This window comes from Cryptomeria japonica, chromosome 10, assembly GCF_030272615.1.
Source record: "Cryptomeria japonica chromosome 10, Sugi_1.0, whole genome shotgun sequence".
NCBI lineage: Eukaryota > Viridiplantae > Streptophyta > Pinopsida > Cupressales > Cupressaceae > Cryptomeria > Cryptomeria japonica.
The window spans coordinates 188,075,240-188,092,977 of NC_081414.1; the positions used below are offsets into that span (position 1 = coordinate 188,075,240).

The window sequence follows — 17,738 nt, forward strand, 5'->3', positions numbered from 1 at the left end:
AATCCCAAGTTGATGTCATATGCCTAGAAGCCCCACTGTCCACATACAAAGTGTTTCTCAGAAGACAAGAAACCATTAAAAAATCCCTCTCAAATTTGGATGCAAAATCCTTCATTATGACATCCCCTCCCAAGATATTTTGATCAAACTTGCAACTTTAATAAATTTTCTTGACAAGGCATTTCTTCAAACAATTTACAAGCAATGAAATTTGCAGAATATTTGCTTATTAATGTTGTAAGCCTTTTAGCAAAGTTTTGTAACACAATCTCATCACCCAAAATCAATAAGATTCATCTGTCATTGGAATCATACATCAAACATTTGTCATATATTCAATATGCAACAAAGAGGCAAAAATATGTAGTTTATAGTTGTTGTTTACATGATAGATAGCAGAGATAAACTTATTTATTTTTCTAACCTCTTACAAAATGCCATGAACACATATATCTGCAGTAGATATTCAATCATCTAGGCTTACAATTGAAGGTCTTCCAATGTATTGCCTAGCCTCCCAACTACTTCTCTAGGAGCAATGACTCAAACAAAGATTGCAGAAGCTCCAAAAAATCCTTACAGCACCCCTAAGAGAGGTTCACGGCTAGCAAGGGGACTCCTATATCCAACGTCTCCCTTCACCATCAAACGCCTAAATGTTAATATGTCAAAAATCCAACTATGAGCCCAGTCAAATGCCAAACCTCCTAGACCAATCCTCACACCAAAAAGAGACAATGGTCCACCAGCAAGGAATATATAAGATACTCAAATACTGACCCAAATAACCACGCCCAGCAATAATGGAGTTTTAACGCCCAACACTTAGGTATATTCCCTCGGCAAATCTTCCCAAAGGCATCTCAATACACCTCCTAGCATTCACTTTGTATGATCTCTAAACACAAACAATATCATGCACTCTTATCCGGAAATCAAAATAATAATTTCATATTTACCTACAAACCCCAAAAAGTTATCTAAACTCCAACCTGCAAAGAAGATGCATCCAATCCACTAGCTGAGCCGATGAAGCTTGTGCGAATCGACCAAGATTGGCTGAAACAAGTTTCCGTCCAATCAACCAAGAAAGAATCCAAGGGCTTTTGTCCTAGGGTTTGCTGAACTGAAAGCACAAGCTCTCAAAGCTCTCCAAAAAAATAACAAGTCAAGAATGAATTTCCTTTTGGCTCTCAACTCTTTTATATCACATCTTTAAGAGAATTATTTAATTTGTTTTCTTTTATTTCATTTTCCCGCTCATAAAGTGACCCACTTCATAAATTTTCCATTGATATAAAAAATGAAGTCAATTTATTAAAATAACTAAGGTTCAGCTTTTAATTTATTAAATATAAATAATCACAAGACAGGACTATTTCAAATTCAGTTATTAATAATTCCCTAGTACAACCCAAAATTAGCCTAAATGAATTAAATAGGCTAAAAGAGATACTTCCAGCTACTCTGAAAGGGGGCATTACAGTCCTCCCTTCTAAAAGATTGCTTGTCCCCAAGCAATCTAAACCTGTATGCCAATACCAAGATCCAAAATCAATCTTATAAATGCTCCACCACAAACCCACTACTCCACTCTGATACAACTGAAACTTGCAAATCTATCATTCAGCATTACCATGTGAAGCAATTCAATAATCATACAAATTCCCTTCACTTTGAGTTTCAACTCAAAGTATTTTCCAAGGAAATATGACCATTGCAAGCCTTCAATTATGCTCACCTCTTCTAAACTGATGTTATAATGTTTACCTTGGACTCCGAGGACTCTTACCATGAGGTTGCAATCTTTACCACTTGAAATACAGTTCAGATCAGATTGTTTGTGGACTAAAAGGTGGCTGTAACCGTTATAGTTTCCTAGGAATTTCTTCCCAAACAGCAATATATAAGCTGATAAAAAACAAAGGAGACTCCCAAACACTTGTAGGTCTATACCTGTCTATTTATAATTTCCTTACAATTTCTTCCCAAACAGCAATATATAAGCTGAAAAAAGAACAAAGGAGACTCCCAAACACTAGTAGGTCTATAGCTGATCATGGAAAGTACTATCAGTCCGCACTTAAAATTATCAATATGATCCATAGAAGAATCATACCATGGCTACCTAATTGAATTCCATTGTTCAAAATTTTTGTATGTAAAAGCTGAAAGCCACCCTACACTAACTTCAGCAATGGTGATAGGTGGGAAACCCTTCCACCATGAGTCTGAAAATCCTTCTACAGCTGCAGAGAAAATGTGGAAGGAGCTGAGATTATGGGACACAATAGATTCAAGATTAAGAACTATCATGTGATGCCTATAGAGTCTAACACCTTGACCTATCAAATCACACCTATCTTTTCAAACCACCTATATAAATGCAACAAGTGATGGCTGATTTGCATGATGACATCAGCACTAAGACTGAAATTATAATCCAAAAATCCTCCAAGGTACATCACTAATCTCCAACATGCTTGGCTGGTGACCCCTTGCATAAATACTCAACAATGTATTAGTTAGATTCAAACCATTGCATACCTTGATTTCAAACCATAAGTCAACCAAGTGAAGTGTCTACAAGATGATGAAATCTTCATGTATCATAACATCCATTGAGTAAACTTCACCAAGATCCTATATCTTGTGATTGTCCAACCTTGATAGGATTTTCCCTTCATTCTCAATCGTCACCATTAATTGATTTTTCCAATCTTCCTCGTGAATGCTAGACTCGTCCAAAGATAATGAATTGCTATTAGTAGACAAACCAAAATCAGAAATTTCTCCATACCTTCCAATGTTGTTACCATAGCAGCCATTAGTTTCATAGACTTTAAAGATTGATATGAATTTGTAGCCAAGGTTGCTTTTATGAAATTACCATCTACCTCAATCTCCTCATTTGTAGCTGCATATCCTTCAATAAAGTCGTTTTGGAACTTCGCCATGCATGTCTTTTAAAATAAGGCATTTTCTTCTTCTTCATGCAATTCTGATATTTCTTCATACTCTCTCATCATAATTGCTTTCCCTTGAAATTTTGAACCTTCTCATGGTCCATGTGAGCAACCTTTTCCTTGATTTTTTGTAGGTGTTATTTTGCTCAAATAGCTATCAACTTAGCTTCCTTGGTCCTCCTTGACCATTTATCACAGATTAACTGGTTCCTCACTACATATTTTGTACTTGTCAGTGATGTGATTAATTTATTTCCTACCTCAGGGTCCTCGTCTGTTGCTTGTGTATTTGAAGGTGGATCATTAATTGCCACATATGCAACATGAGAGTCAACAAATATTGGTTTCTACTCAATGATCTGTTCTGACTTCTCGTTTTTATTAAATGATGACTCTTCAACTTTCCTTTCAACTAATAAATAAGGATTCAACATCTCTAGATGCTCTAATAGTATTGTTCGATTCTTCTGATATTCTTGAAAAACTTGCAAAAATTTGTAATGAGTTCCTGATTTGTCTTCAACTTTTTCACTTAAACTGCCAACAATCTGCAGAAACTGATATGTATGAGTGCTGGTCACTTACCGGAGGCAATCTGAAAAAGATCTTTTCACTGTTAGCAAGGTTTTGTATCACAATCTCATTGCCCAAAACCAATCATTCATTTGTCATTGGAATCATTACATCAAACATTTGCCATATATTCAATATGCAATAAAGAGACAAAAATATGAAGTTTATAGTCATTGTTTACATGACAGATAGCAGAAATAAATTTATTTATTTTTCTAACCTCTTACAACATGCCATGAACACATATCTGCAGCAAATTATTCCAATGCCTAGGCTTACAACTGAAGGTCTTCCAATATATCGCCCAGCCTCCCAACTGATTTTCAAGGACCTGCGACTCATACAAAGATTGCAGCAGCTCCAACAAACCCTTAACACCACCCTAAGGAAGGTTTGCAACCAGCAAGGAGACTCCTACAGCCAACGTCTCCCTTTACCATGCAGTGCCTTATTGTTGATATGTCAAACATCGAACTATGTGCCAACTCAAATGCCTAACCTCCTAGACCAATCCTCATGCCAAAAAGAGACAATGGTCAATCAGCAAGGAAAATGACAGATCACTCAAATACTGACCTAAATAACCACGCCCAACAATGATGCAGTTTTAGCAACCAACACTTAGGTATATTGCCTCAGCAAATCTTCCCAAAGATGTCTCAATGCACCTCCTGGCATTCACTTTGTATGATCTATGAACACAAACAATATCATGAACTTGTATTCAGAAATCAAAATAATAATTTTTTGTTTGCCTGCAAACCCCGGAAAATATCTAAACTCCAACCTGCAAAGAAGATATATCTTTTCAGGCGCAAACTTCAAAATACAATCCAATAGCTGCATCTGTGAATCTTGTGTAAATCCACCAAGGTTGGCTGAAAAGGGTTTCTGTCCAATCAACCAAGAAAGAACCCAAGGGTTTTCGTCCTAGGGATTGTTGAACCAAGAGCACAAGCTCTCAAAGCTCTCCAAGAAAATAACAAGTCAAGAATGAATTGCTTTTTGGCTCTCAAAGCTCTCCAAATTTCTTTTTGGCTCTCAAATCGTTGATATCCCATCTTTTAGATATTATTTGATTTGTTTTCTTTTATTTCATTTCCCACTCATAAAGTGGCCCACTTTATAAATTTCCCATTTACATAAAATAAAGTCACTATATTAAAATAGCCAAGGTTCAGATTTTAATTAATTAAATATAAATAATCTCAAGAAGCTCAAGACTATTTAAAATTTAATTAATTAATTATTCCCTAATAAAGCCTAAAATTGGCCTACGGGAAATAAATAAGCTAGAAGGGACACTTTTGGCTACTTAGTGGAAGGGGACATTACATTTTCATTTGAGTTTCTATAGAGATTGCTATATCCTTTTGTTGTTACTTTCTCTAGTTCTTCTCTTGTCTGGATGCTATGATGCATAATGAACAGACATATGACAACTAAAATATTTGATTTTACTCAAGTCCTCCCCTAGTTGCGAGGACCCTTCCTCATCTTTTCCCTTACCTTTGATGCTTGACTCCATTCTTGTCTTACCCTTGATGTTTGTGTCCATCCTCATAAACCCTAGTTCACTCCCACAAAGACCTTTGCTACTGCAAAACCCTCGCTCATGGTTTAAGAAAAAAAATTGATAAATTTCATGTTCTAAACACTTGAAATAAATCCACTTATCTTCTTCAAACCCTAGTTTGTTGCCCTAGCAAACCCTAGATGCCTCCTACCCCAACCATTATTTTTAAACCTCCAAACATCATTATTTGTAAACCCTAGTCATAGGTCTTCCGTAGCCAATTCCAAAAAAATGGCTTTATACTGTAGCTGCAACATTCCTTGCTGTGACTTAACAAACCCTACTCGCAAGTTTAAAGCTTAAGAATTTAATATTCGCAAGATGCAAGATGCTAACCAATAAACCCAATGAAAAAAAGTCCATGATGATTTTCTTAATGAAAAATCCTACGACTCCTCCACATCAACGACCGCAAATTTTATTACCAAAAAAAAGATTTTTATCGTACTTAAAAAAGAAAAAAATTTCATGCTGAAAATGTCTGCAATTCTCCCCAAAAAAAACCTGCAATTTCTTTACAAACCTTGTGATTTCCTATTCATAGGTGCCATATTTTTTCTCTAAAATCCTCCTACGATTTTTTAATCTTATCTTTTCTGCAATCTTCAACTGAAAATACATACAAATCCTTCATTAAATCGAACACAAATTTTTTGAAAATGGAATCTGTATTTTTTTCTTAAATCTCCTACAAATTCTTTAAATAATAAACCCTGAAATTCCTTCTCTATGCTATGTAATTTTATCCGGCCTTTCTAGCCCTAATACTGTGAAGAAATTTTCAAAAAATACTAGGTGACTAATTTCCTAATGTTAGAAATAATCAATCAATCACACAATAATGAAAACAATTAAATACAGAAGCATATGTAGATAGTTACACCTCATTACCTGTTTTCCATTCCTTCAAAAAATGTACAAGTAAACTTTGACAGCAGATAAAACTCACAGCTACATGGAAATCAACTGTATCTTACATTCAATTTTATTTTTCAGAAAACTTAAGTCTTTAATCCCATTGAAAGACGATCTGAATGAATTCTTATAATGAAATCTTGCTCCTATGTTTATACCAATTCAACTAGAAAATCTAATCCTCCAAAAATCAGCTTTAATTACAAAAGCATCCTTCACTTATAAGGATGAGGAGGAAGATTATACTAAATATTTATCTACACTTTATTTAGACTTATTACCTAAATTAAAGACTTTCACTTTTCACTAAAGTGAAATACAAGATAGACTAACTCAAAGCGCACTTGAACTTTTCCCTGCATGTTCACACTGAACCTAGGCAGAAGTTCCTATCGGAGTTAAAAACTCAACATTGAAAAGAGTCGCGCAATGGTACTATTGTCATTTTATGACATCCTTGGTCCATCAATAAGAATCGATCAGAGATATGTTCCATGGACAAGTTCTACTCCAGTTGATCAAGCGCCAAGTCAAGAAATCAAGAAAATGTTTAAGTGTTCTCTTGTCAAGAGGCAGACTTCAGGCCTTCTCCCTCGCCCTCGCATCTTGCTTTCGCACCTCAGAGTCCTTTGGTCCTTTCTCCTTCCCTTTTCCTTCTTTGGAATTCCGAATTTCGAGATTCCGGGATTTGGTCTACCGCTTCCCTTTTTGGGAAGAGGTATCCCATCTCTCTGAACCCTGAAACCCCGCCTTCCCTTCCTTTCTAGATTTCAAATTTCAGGGAACCGGTCTACCCCTTCCCTTTTTAGGGAAAGGTATCCCGTCTCCCTGAGCCTCGAAACCCAGCCTTCCCTTGCTTTCCGTATTCCAGGATTCAGCGAACTAGTCTACCCCTTCCCTTTATAGGCAAGAGGTATCCTGTCTCCCCGAACCCTAAAACCTAGCCTTCCCTTCCTTTCCGGATTTCGGGATTTGGGGAACCAATTTACACCATCCCTTTTTGGGAAGAGGTATACTATCTCCCTGAACCCTGAAACCCGACCTTCCCTTTCTTTCCAAATTTCAAGATTTGCAGAACCGGTCTATAGGAATCCCGTCTCCTTGAACCCCAAAACTTGGGCATGCCTTCCTTTCCAGATTTCGAGATTCGGGGAACCAGTCTACCCCTTCCCTTTTAGGGAAGAGGTATCCCATCTCCCCAAACCCCAAAACCTGGCCTTCCCTTCCTTCGTGGATTTTAGGATTCAGGGAACCAATCTACCCCTTCCCTTTTTGGGAAGAGGCATCCCATCTCTCTGAACCCCAAAACTTAGCCTTCCCTTCCTTTCCAAATTTCGGGATTCAAGAAACTAGTCCATCCCTTCCCTTTTTGGAAAGAGGCATCCCATCTCCCCAAACCTTGGCCTTCCCTTCCTTTCCAGATTTCGGGATTCGAGGAACTAGCCTACCCCTTTGTTGATGTGTTTTTTATGCACATGCGAACACAGAATAAATTACCAAGGTATCTTATCCTCTCTTGAACAAAGTTATTCGAATGCTGAAGATTTGCCTAAGGATCAATCGAAATAACTCCAAGGTTCTTATATGTAGGGTCTCTACGTGTGGATAAGCTCTATTGGTGTGATATGATTTTGCTGGAATCACAAGGGGACTTACGTTTGTATGCCTGAAAGCTTGATTTGCTGGAACTTGAGTCCTAACTACTCACTGGGATAATAAAGAAATAGCAAAAGGTGAAAGGCTCAGAAAGTCTACTCTAAGGCCTAGAATGCAAGAAGATGGATGGATGACTAGTTGGAGTCCTACTAGGCTAGGTCTCACCATCAAACTGAACAATTCGACACCGGCTCAGTGCAATCTTCTAAGGGAATTTTGAAGATGTTCAAATCGTTACACCATCAAACACTGATCACCATTCAAGTTAATGCATGAACAATAGACGCATAACAATTCAAAATTAAGCTCATTCAATGCCAGTTGACCACACGGGGCGCCCTTACAATCAGTAAGAGGCTAGTGGTTTGGACTAGGCGGATTCCAAGCGAGTGCATTCAACATTTCTTCTCCATTCAATCTAATTATCTACCATCTAATATGAAAACTCAACAAGAAACCATGCACATTGCAAAGAAACGACATATTTCACCATATCTTCAATGAAAATGGAGTCTTTTTACAACCAAGGCAACAATTTCTTGCCTTCTCTTCCTACTCTATTCTAATTACTATCTAAGCTTCTATTCTTCTATCTTATTCACAACTAACCACTATTAACTATTGACTCCCTATTAACCTTTACAAATGAAGAGCTAGAGCCTTATATAGAGAGCTCTTTACATTTCAATGGCTCGGATTGATTTACAATCAATGGCTAGGATTACAAGATGAAAACCCTAATTAGGGTTTGTTGCAACAAACTCCTTTAGCCAATGAGAAAATTACATTTCATGAGTGTGGACCAATAGGAAATCAGGGTAGGTGCCTCAAAGTTTGTGCCATCACTGGTGAGTTAGGTACATTGAATCTGGACATGTTGATGTGGACCTATCTGACTGGAGGAACAATGACTGGGATGCCACCTTGTCTGGTACTTCCTCTATGATGACTTTTGTCGATCCTCCATCGTCCTTGATATACTTGATGAACGATGTACCCTTCCTTGACTCTCTTGCGTTTGCCTATGAGATCCTCTTGAAGAGGTCTTCCTTTGACCTTGATGTTGAAATATCCTTCTTGAGATCCTCATTCCGATCTTCCTTTGGCTTGTAAGCAGCGAAACTTACTAGGGTTTGAGGATTGTGGTGGCGCTGAAGCCAGATTTTAGATTTTTCACTAATCACAGTTTCGCCTATAAACCATAATGACTCGGAGTTTATTAATGTGTAAAGATATAGTAATCAAAAGATGTCGGCATCAAGACACAAAAAGTGATTCCCTTCCAAGCCAAATACAAGTCTTGATCAGATGATAAAGGTGGAGAGGAATATCCTCAGATTCAAAAGTACTTCATGAATAGATATCTAAGAAATGAGTCTAACATAAGATCCAAGATGTTGCCAGCGCATGAGCAAACAACACAGACACCTTCCTCACAAATGGAGGCTCCTACTCAGGACACCTAAACTAAACAAACCAACCGACTCAAAAGCAAACCAACCGACAGACTGACTCAAAGCAAACTAAACTAAAGCAAACCAAAAGCCAACGAACTAAATCACCTGAGCCACTAAAGAATCACGAGTCAAATGACTCAAGGCAAATTAAGAACAAGGCTCAAAAGAACTCTAAGCTAAAACACACGAAAGGAAAACCTACTCTAAAACTATATACAAGACTCCCAGACTTGACACGACTCACAGAAGCGAAGTATGTACATGTCTTTACATGATTTCTCAGGTTGTGCAACAAGAGCATGGCAAAGGTTATGGTTCTCAATCAAGCAAATTCATATTTGAATGCGGAAAAGCAAGCTCTCACCATGCATCTCTCATATTCAAGCAAGGTTTCATGTAAGATAATCAATTGAGGTAGCTCGTCAAGACCATGATTTATCCAAATGCAAGTTGTTTTCCCAAGACCCCCGTAATCAAAATCGTAATAACTTTCAAGGCTAGGACTAAGGAAAGAGACAACATGGCATTGTTTGTGCTTGAATGGAAGTGTATTGTTGGAAGCGAGATCACCAACTGCTTCAGGAGGTCGCCATTGATGACGAACCATTCCACGAGCATTTGCAGTATGTTGATCTTGATTTGGAAGCTCCATTTGAAATAAGCCTAGCACCCCTTCGAATAGCTCAACATTCTTTGCTTTCACTGAGACATCTTGCATAAACCAAGCATCTCCATGAAATTTTGTAAGCATATCCTCAAAAACTAAGCACTCCTTGATGGATTGAGCTTCAAACATCTCCTCTAGTTGATCAAATATAATCTTTGGTGGCATTTCATCTTCAAGCATAGTCTCCGGAGGCTGGATCTAATGATGAATCACATCACTCACCATAACTTGTTTATCTTGAAAAAAATTTGGCGGTGATTCCATTTGTACTTCCTCCATGAGATCTTTCAGCACGCCTTCAAATAGCATGATGATGATGGTGTCTCTGAGTGCCCCCTCGAATTGTTCTTCATATCTGAGCTCACTTATGATGGTTTGTATTTCCTCATTCAACATCTCAGCTTGATTGTCCTCTTCAAGGATGCTACTTGAAACCTCTTGTATTTCATTCTCAAGGATTTCCTTTTGTAGCATAAATGAGAATTCTTCAAGGAATGAGTCATCTTCTTCTTTGATTGCTTGCTCAACACTTGGATCTTCCACTGTAATACATTGATTATCAGGTGCATTTGTATCGTTGACGTGCAACTGGTTCTTCTCACAATCTGGTGCTGGAGCAATGTCTTGTTCATAGGTTCTCCTGAATTCAGCTGCGAGATGTGCACCCCAAGATCTATTCACAATAAACTCTTCCTCGGACAAAGCCGACATTCCAAACTGATATCTGACTTGGTTGATGGCCATTTCACATACTGAGCAAGTAAATTCAGGGTGAGATACGTTATGAATCCTACACCACAATGGTAGTAATAAGCACTCTAAATGCATTTCACCATTCAAAATAAGCTGACTCTCGATCATCCATAAGAAGCTTGAAAGAAGATCTTTACTTTCTGAGATGCTGAAACTGCCTTCTTCTGCTTCTGGCCTGGGGACATCCCAAAAGAAGATTTTTCCCTGCGGTGCCGATTCCATCCTTGATGATAAGTATTTCAAGCAATGCATTTCATCATGTTCATGTATCTCATGGATTCGGCATTGCCCTGGCCTTGCAAACTCGGACAAACGGCATGGATAAAGTTGTGTATTCAATCTCCACCAAAGTTGAGGAATATCAACTTGTTGCTCGTCATGAAATTGTTGTTGCTCCATTGAGAAATCTTTCTTTTTTGATTTTTTGATTTTTTTTACTTTTTTGGATTTTCTGGAATAAGAGATCTTGAAATCTCAAATTTAGCTTTGAAAGCTCAACTGGTTCCATATCAAAATTCAAAAGATAATTCCTATTAACCTTTTTAAATGATCAAAATAAAAAAAAAGGATTGGAAGAGATCTTTTTATTCTATTAACCTTTACAAATGAAGAGCCAGAGCCTTATATAGAGAGCTCTTTACATTTCAATGGCTCTAATTGATTTACAATCAATGGCTAGGATTACAAGATGAAAATCCTAATTAGGATTTGTTACAACAAACTCCTTTAGCCAATGAGAAAATTACATTTCATGAGTGTGGACCAATAGGAAATCGGGGTAGGTGCCTCGAAGTTTGTGCCATCACTGGTGAGTCGGGTACATTGATCTGGACATGCTGATGTGGACCTATCTGACTGGAGGAACAATGACTGGGATGCCACCTTGTCTGGTACTTCCTTTGCGATGACTTTTGCCGATCCTCCATCGTCTTTGATATACTTGATGAACGATGTACCCTTCCTTGACTCTCTTGTGTTTGCCTATGAGATCCTCTTAAGGAGGTCTTCCTTTGACCTTGATGTCGAAATATCCTTCTTGAGATCCTCGTTCCGATCTTCCTTCCAGCCTGGTCCTTCTGATTTCTTTCTTTTCCTTGATGAACTTCAGCTTGTGGAGATTGTTGTCTTGTAATTGACAAATCTGGAATTCACTCCTTTAACTGTCGGTGGATCTCGTTCTTTAAGTTCACTTTTTTTGAATCAGGTCTAAGCTGGAGACATGTTGATCCTTTCTTGAGGATTCGCCTGTTGACTACTGAAGTTCGCTCTTCAAATCTGATCTTGAATTCGCCTTTTAGGAAGATAAGATGTCTTGAAATGAATGATGGATAACTAAGAATCAACCTCCTTTAAATTGGCGCCTTCACCTCTTTCTCTAAAAGCCGACTTTGCTTTGGATAAATAAATTTAATTGCATCTCCCTTAAGCTGGCCGACTCTCACATTGTAAATTCAAATTATTCTTTGGCGCCAAAAGGTGAAATTGGTTTTGTTATTGCATTAATGCTCATAGGCCAACTTGCTTGCTTTTAGTCTTCTCTCCAGCCAGTGTTCCAATACAGGTCCCTAAAAAAATTTCGCCTTGGTACCTTAGAAAGGGACGTGAGCGAATTGAGAAAATGATGAAGTTTTTACCATTATTTGATTGAGGCATGTTTAATTCTTATGATTTTTAGGAAGTTTGGCTACTTGAAATTACCTTGAAGAAATCCTTTAACGCGCCTTTATTAGCAAATCATTCACCATTAATGCATTTCGCTTTGGTACCTTAGAGAGGGACACAAGCAAACTTTGTTTTCAGCTGAATTCACACTCAATTCCTCCTTATCTTGCCTTGACTTGATTTCTTAATTCCTTTCTCACCATGATCAAGTCAATTCGCCTCCATCTTAGCTTAAAACCAGATCTTCTTAGTGCATTAAGTGAGATAGGGGGTCCTTCTAAGAAGTTCGCTCCTGTACCTTTGGAAAGGCGAAGTTCTTCTTTTTTATTCAAACACTTCATATTCCTTCAATTTTGCTCTTAAACTTAGTTTTTGAGTCCTTCCATCTTGATCAAGTCCATCTGCCCTCAACCTAGCTCATAATAGGATCCATTTGATTGTTTAAGTGAGCAATTGAGGCCATTTGAGGATTTCGCTCCTGTCCCTCTGAGAGGTACATGAGCGAATCAGCTTCTTTACTAGCTAAATTCACTTATTGCCTTCTTTTCATCATTTTAGGCTTAGATTCCAATTCTTCCATATGAAAATATCATCATTTTGACCCCCAGGAAGGCCTAGAAGAGATTTCGCTTGAGTACCTTTGGAAGGTACATGACCTCAAAGAAAATTCGCTCCTATACCTTTGGAAGGGTCAGGAGCAGATTTGTCAAGTTTGCACAAATTCTTTGCTTTTTCATCGCTCAATTTTGAATTCACTTACTTCAAGGGCATGTATAAGTCAATTCCTTCTCTTTGTCCATTCTTTCTCCAATCCTGTCTTCTTGATCTTAGCAAGGTACATGAGCTCGAATAACTTCGCTCCTGTCCCTTTGGAAGGTACAGGAGCGAATCAGGAAATTCACTCAAGTGTTCAAATGAAGTTGAAATCCAAACTTGAAATTTAATACATCCTTTGCCCACTCCTTTCATTTCATCCATTCAAGTGCCTACATCGCTCCCACCTATGAGCAATGGAAGCAGATTTTACTCCAATCAGGGAGCACTTCCTTTCAACCTGCTTCTCAATGTAAGTGTGATCAGATCTCTTGAATGGTGGAGGAAGTTATTTCTGAATAATTATCTTCCAGATTGATGTTGTCGTGACTTGTCCTCCATGCTTCCTTGGGTGCTCATCCTTCTCTTTTCTTCTATCTTCATATCAAACATCAAATCAGAACCTTGGAAAATGATCTGGAATTCCTTTGAAATCTGCCCCTTTGCCTTTGTATCAAACTCCAATTCTGTTTAAGGTGTTGAATATCCTGCATTCAGCTCTGTAAGTGCATAGTAATGGTCTGATCCATCTTCTTCATGTGATTGAATTTTGATATTGTCTCTTTTCAAATGTGGATATTGATGTGCGAGTCCTTGAATTCAATTTGCCTGAATGTAGTCTGAAACCATCTCTTTATCAGCTTCCGATCCTCCTATCAAAACCTGAAAGACATATAATGAATCAAGAAACATGCAAACAAAACAATTCTTCACACCCTTAATGCATCATTAATTCAAATCTGGGAAATAACAATCAGAAATTTGGGAAATAACAATCAGTTCTGATCTGAATTTTGATCAATTCTGATCTGAATTTTGATCCTCAAATTTGTAGCTTTGCCTCTCTGTCTGCTGCAACTTGCCTTAAACTCAAATTTGTTCCAATTCTCCTTGTCAACGTATGTTTCATCAATGAAATGATCAATCATTTTATCCAGAGCAGATTGTATAAATTGCTTTGATCGATGCCTTAGAATGAGGATGAGTGTCTTCTTATATAGCCGGTGGATGTTAAAGGGTCTGTTTTCTTCTATCTTCACTAAAGTGACACATCTTCATTAAGGGCCACCTCCTTATTTTGTATTACCACACCTTGCAAAGACTGATGAGGTGGATACATTTTTTTTTTAGAATTCTTTTAAAAACTTTTCTTTTATTTGAAAATTTTGGTGGGGCCAAATCAAAGCTATACGTGGTAAAGGAAATAAAAGGAAATATTAGGTCTTGAAAAAAGCTTTCCAAATCTCTATTTCAGATTATGTGGGACCCAAGATGGGAGTCTTGAAAGAATTTATTTAATTCTCCATTTTAGAGTGTGTGGGGCCCAAGATGTGATGAGGCAGGGATTGACGAAGAAATGTGAGGTGTTGTGGGGAAAGGGAAGAGTGGTAAGGGAAATGCCACGTGAGGAAGGGAAGGAGAAGATGCTGGGGAAAGGGAGACATAAGGGGTAATTGAAAGTGGATACGGGGTTATAAGAAGTGCTGCGGTGGGAGGTAGGAGTTAGGATATGGGGAGTAAAGTGGAACGGGAGGTATAAGGGGTAGTGAAAAGGGTAAGGGGTGTGAGATGTAAGGGGGTTGGGATAGGGATAGGATAGAGGTAGGCTAGGATGAGGGTAGATGGTAAAGTGGAAAGGTGTGGGTAGGAAGAAGGAAATTAGGAATAAAGGTGGGAAATGGGAATAATTAAGTAGGTAGGGAGGTTAGGATGTGGTAGGCTAAGGGGTATAGAGATAGGAGGGTGGAAGATGTAGGTGTGGGCAAGGTAGGTGTAAATGTAGATGAAGGGTAGTGGATGAGTATACTAGGATGGGGAGAGGGTTATTAGGTAAAGGCATAGGTTAGAAGATGGGATGTAAGGTAAGGGACATGGAAGTGGTAGGTTAGGATAGGGATAGGAAGGAGGTTAAGGCATGGGGTATGAAAGGTGGATGGAGGATAGAGGATAGGAAGGTGAGGGTGTAAGATGGAAGGGTAGGTTTAAGTTAAGTGAAGGGAGATGGAGGTTAAGGGATGTACTGGTAGGAGTAAATGTAGGTGAAGGGTAGTAGATGAGTATGTTAGGTGAAGGTGATAAAAGATAAAGAGAGATAGAAGGTAAGGGATATGGAAGTGGAAAGGGTAGGGTGAAATGGTGATGGTAGGAAAGGGGAAGTGGAAAGCCGTCAAGATGGATGGTTATGGAATGAAGAGAGAGACGAAAAGGATGGAAGGGTGGAATGGTGATGGCAAAGGTGAGGAATGGAAATGAGAGTGATCGGGCCTGGGCACCCACGGGCAGTGTTGGGAGAAGTGGAAGTGATAAAATCTTGGCTGGGAAAAGGAAGTGTCAAACCTCGGTACACCTTAAAGAGACAAACTTGATCAACTTCTGACCTCTTGACCCACTATACCTTTTCAATGCAAAGGTCCATAGCAAAAGACTCAACACTAACCAGAACTAAGCTAAGAGGACTAATCCTAGAAAGCGAAAAGTAGGGGTCCCCATTTGCAATGGGGCGATGTGTGAATACGTCACAACACCCTTCCCTTTTTGGGAAGAGGTATCCCGTCTCCCCGAACCCTGAAACCCCGTCTTCCCTTCCTTTTCGGATTTCGAGATTTGAGAAACCAGTCTACTCCTTTCCTTTTTGGGAAGAAGTATCTCATCTCTCCGAACCCTGAAACCCAGCCTTCCCTTCCTTTCTGGATTTCGAGATTCAAGGAACTGATCTACCCCTTCCCTTTTTGAGAAGAGGTATTTCGTCTCCCTGAATCCCTAAATTCGAGGTCCTCCTTTCCTCTCCCTCTCATCCCTTCAAACTCTGAGGTTCCTGACTCCTCTCCCTTTGCAACAGTTTCCTCAGGGCTCAATGTTTGACCTCCGATGACTTGTAACACTTCTAGATGGCGTGATCAACACTCAAGGCTCTTAATGCTCCACCAACTCTTGCGACTTGTCTACTTTCATTCATGGAGCTATAGGATAGCATTTAATGTTTTTTCCAGGTTTGCCATCAAGTGGGGTTTAAAGCCATGCCTATTTATTTGGAATGTCAAGCAATCTACCTTCCAGAAGTACTTTTCTTCTTGTGATTGCCTTGTCAGGGTATGGATGGGTTTCTTGCACAACCATGTCAGATCCGTGCACTTCCCTATCTTCTTGGAAAGGCTATTATGCCTCACAATAAAGGGTTTTCTCTCCCTACTAGCTAAAGCTACCTTCTGCTCCTTCACTTCTCTTGAAGATTTGTATATTTTCTTGCATTTATGCAACTGTAAGTTTGGCCATTGGCCTGAGAACGAATTGAAATTATCATTCTTGCCTCTCTTCGACTTATGCATGTTGTGTATGTTTTCTTACCTTCATTATAAGTACATGTTTTGTGGCTTTCTCTCATGTATATGTTGTGTTAACTTGTCTCTGAGTGTGACTCGTGGGAAACCTTCTCCCCTTTGACATTCAATAAAACCTAACCTCCATACATGCATTGGGATCATTCATGTAACTAAAGTTTGTGTTGGCATTGAGTTGTCATTGATGTCAACCGGTATCGCAGGTTACCGGTAGAGTGTGTCAACCGGTATGAAGAAGATTGAACCGGCATAAAGAAGAAAAGGATGTTCTCAGTTGACAAATGTTATCACCAGTATGAGGTGAGATGCAGGAGTGTGTTGGCACGCTTGAGTGATAACCGGTAAGTATGATAACCGCTAAGGCATAAACCGGTATGAAGGTTGGTTGTTTGTTTGTGATGAAGAGGCGGAATGTTAGATGAATCACAACAACACCCGGTGAGCTACACAGAACGAATGGCATGAAGACATACCGGAAGGCAAGATGAACTGTCAGTATGATGTGTTGCCGGTAAGAGTGATTGATCAGTGTGTTGGTCATACCGGTAAGGTTCTACCAGTAGAAGGGTTTCCCGGTTGTTTAAGTTTGAACCGACCCTATGTCGGTGAGTTGAATATATGTTGATGTGTCCTCCATGGAGCTGAGGTGAAAAACATGCAGAGGTCGATGAAACGTTCATCGACATGGTTGTCTATGTAGCAGGTGGTCATTAAATGATAAAACCGCAAATCACGGGTTGATGACAGACTGATGCGGCTCGAGGAAGAATAGACGACAGAGAATGATCAGGCAATTGTTGGCTCTATGATCGAGGTACAAAATCCGATTGCAAATTGACCTTCAGTTAGAAACAGATGGGTGAAATGAGGTCGACAAAGATCAAGGCCGTAAAGCAAGGTGAAGTTTGCTATTTTTAGCACACATGCATTGGATGAATAAAAACATGTATAGATGCATCCCCCCAAAGCAAATGAGCGATCCAAGGCAAATCAAATCAGATTGGATACAGATTTGGTTGAAGGAAATGTGAGACATGGACCAGCTCTGATACCATGTGAGATTTTGCCAAGATCAAGAGGCAATGGAAAGCACAAATAAGAGAGAACAAAATAGATGATAGAAATAAACTATATTCTATCAAAATGAAAATATGATCAACTGGATCATCAATCGATACATACAATGAATATGAACCTGCTTATATAGGCAAGGCTATATGGATATGTGAGCACACAAACATGACATGTGGCTCAATAAGAAACAAGGGTAGGTAGGAAATAGGTGTGGGTAGGTAGGAAAAACAATATAATATTCCACATGAGGTGGATCACCCACTGAATGTGGAGTGTAACAACAAGATC

At 38.8% G+C, this 17,738-nt stretch overlaps 1 protein-coding gene across 5 annotated transcripts in view; it reads right to left on the minus strand.

Annotated features, from left to right (window-relative positions):
* Positions 1-17,738, minus strand: part of LOC131079162 (uncharacterized) — a 109,387-nt gene that overhangs the window by 12,440 nt on the left and 79,209 nt on the right. The window contains exon 4 of one of the 5 annotated variants that reach the window (XM_059212137.1): positions 12,269-13,701. The exons of the other annotated variants lie outside the window; for them this stretch is intronic. Coding sequence (XP_059068120.1) covers positions 13,639-13,701 — 63 coding nt within the window. The 3' untranslated portion in view covers positions 12,269-13,638. Of the gene's footprint in view, positions 1-12,268; positions 13,702-17,738 lie in introns of those variants that run through there. 5 annotated transcript variants of the gene reach the window in all.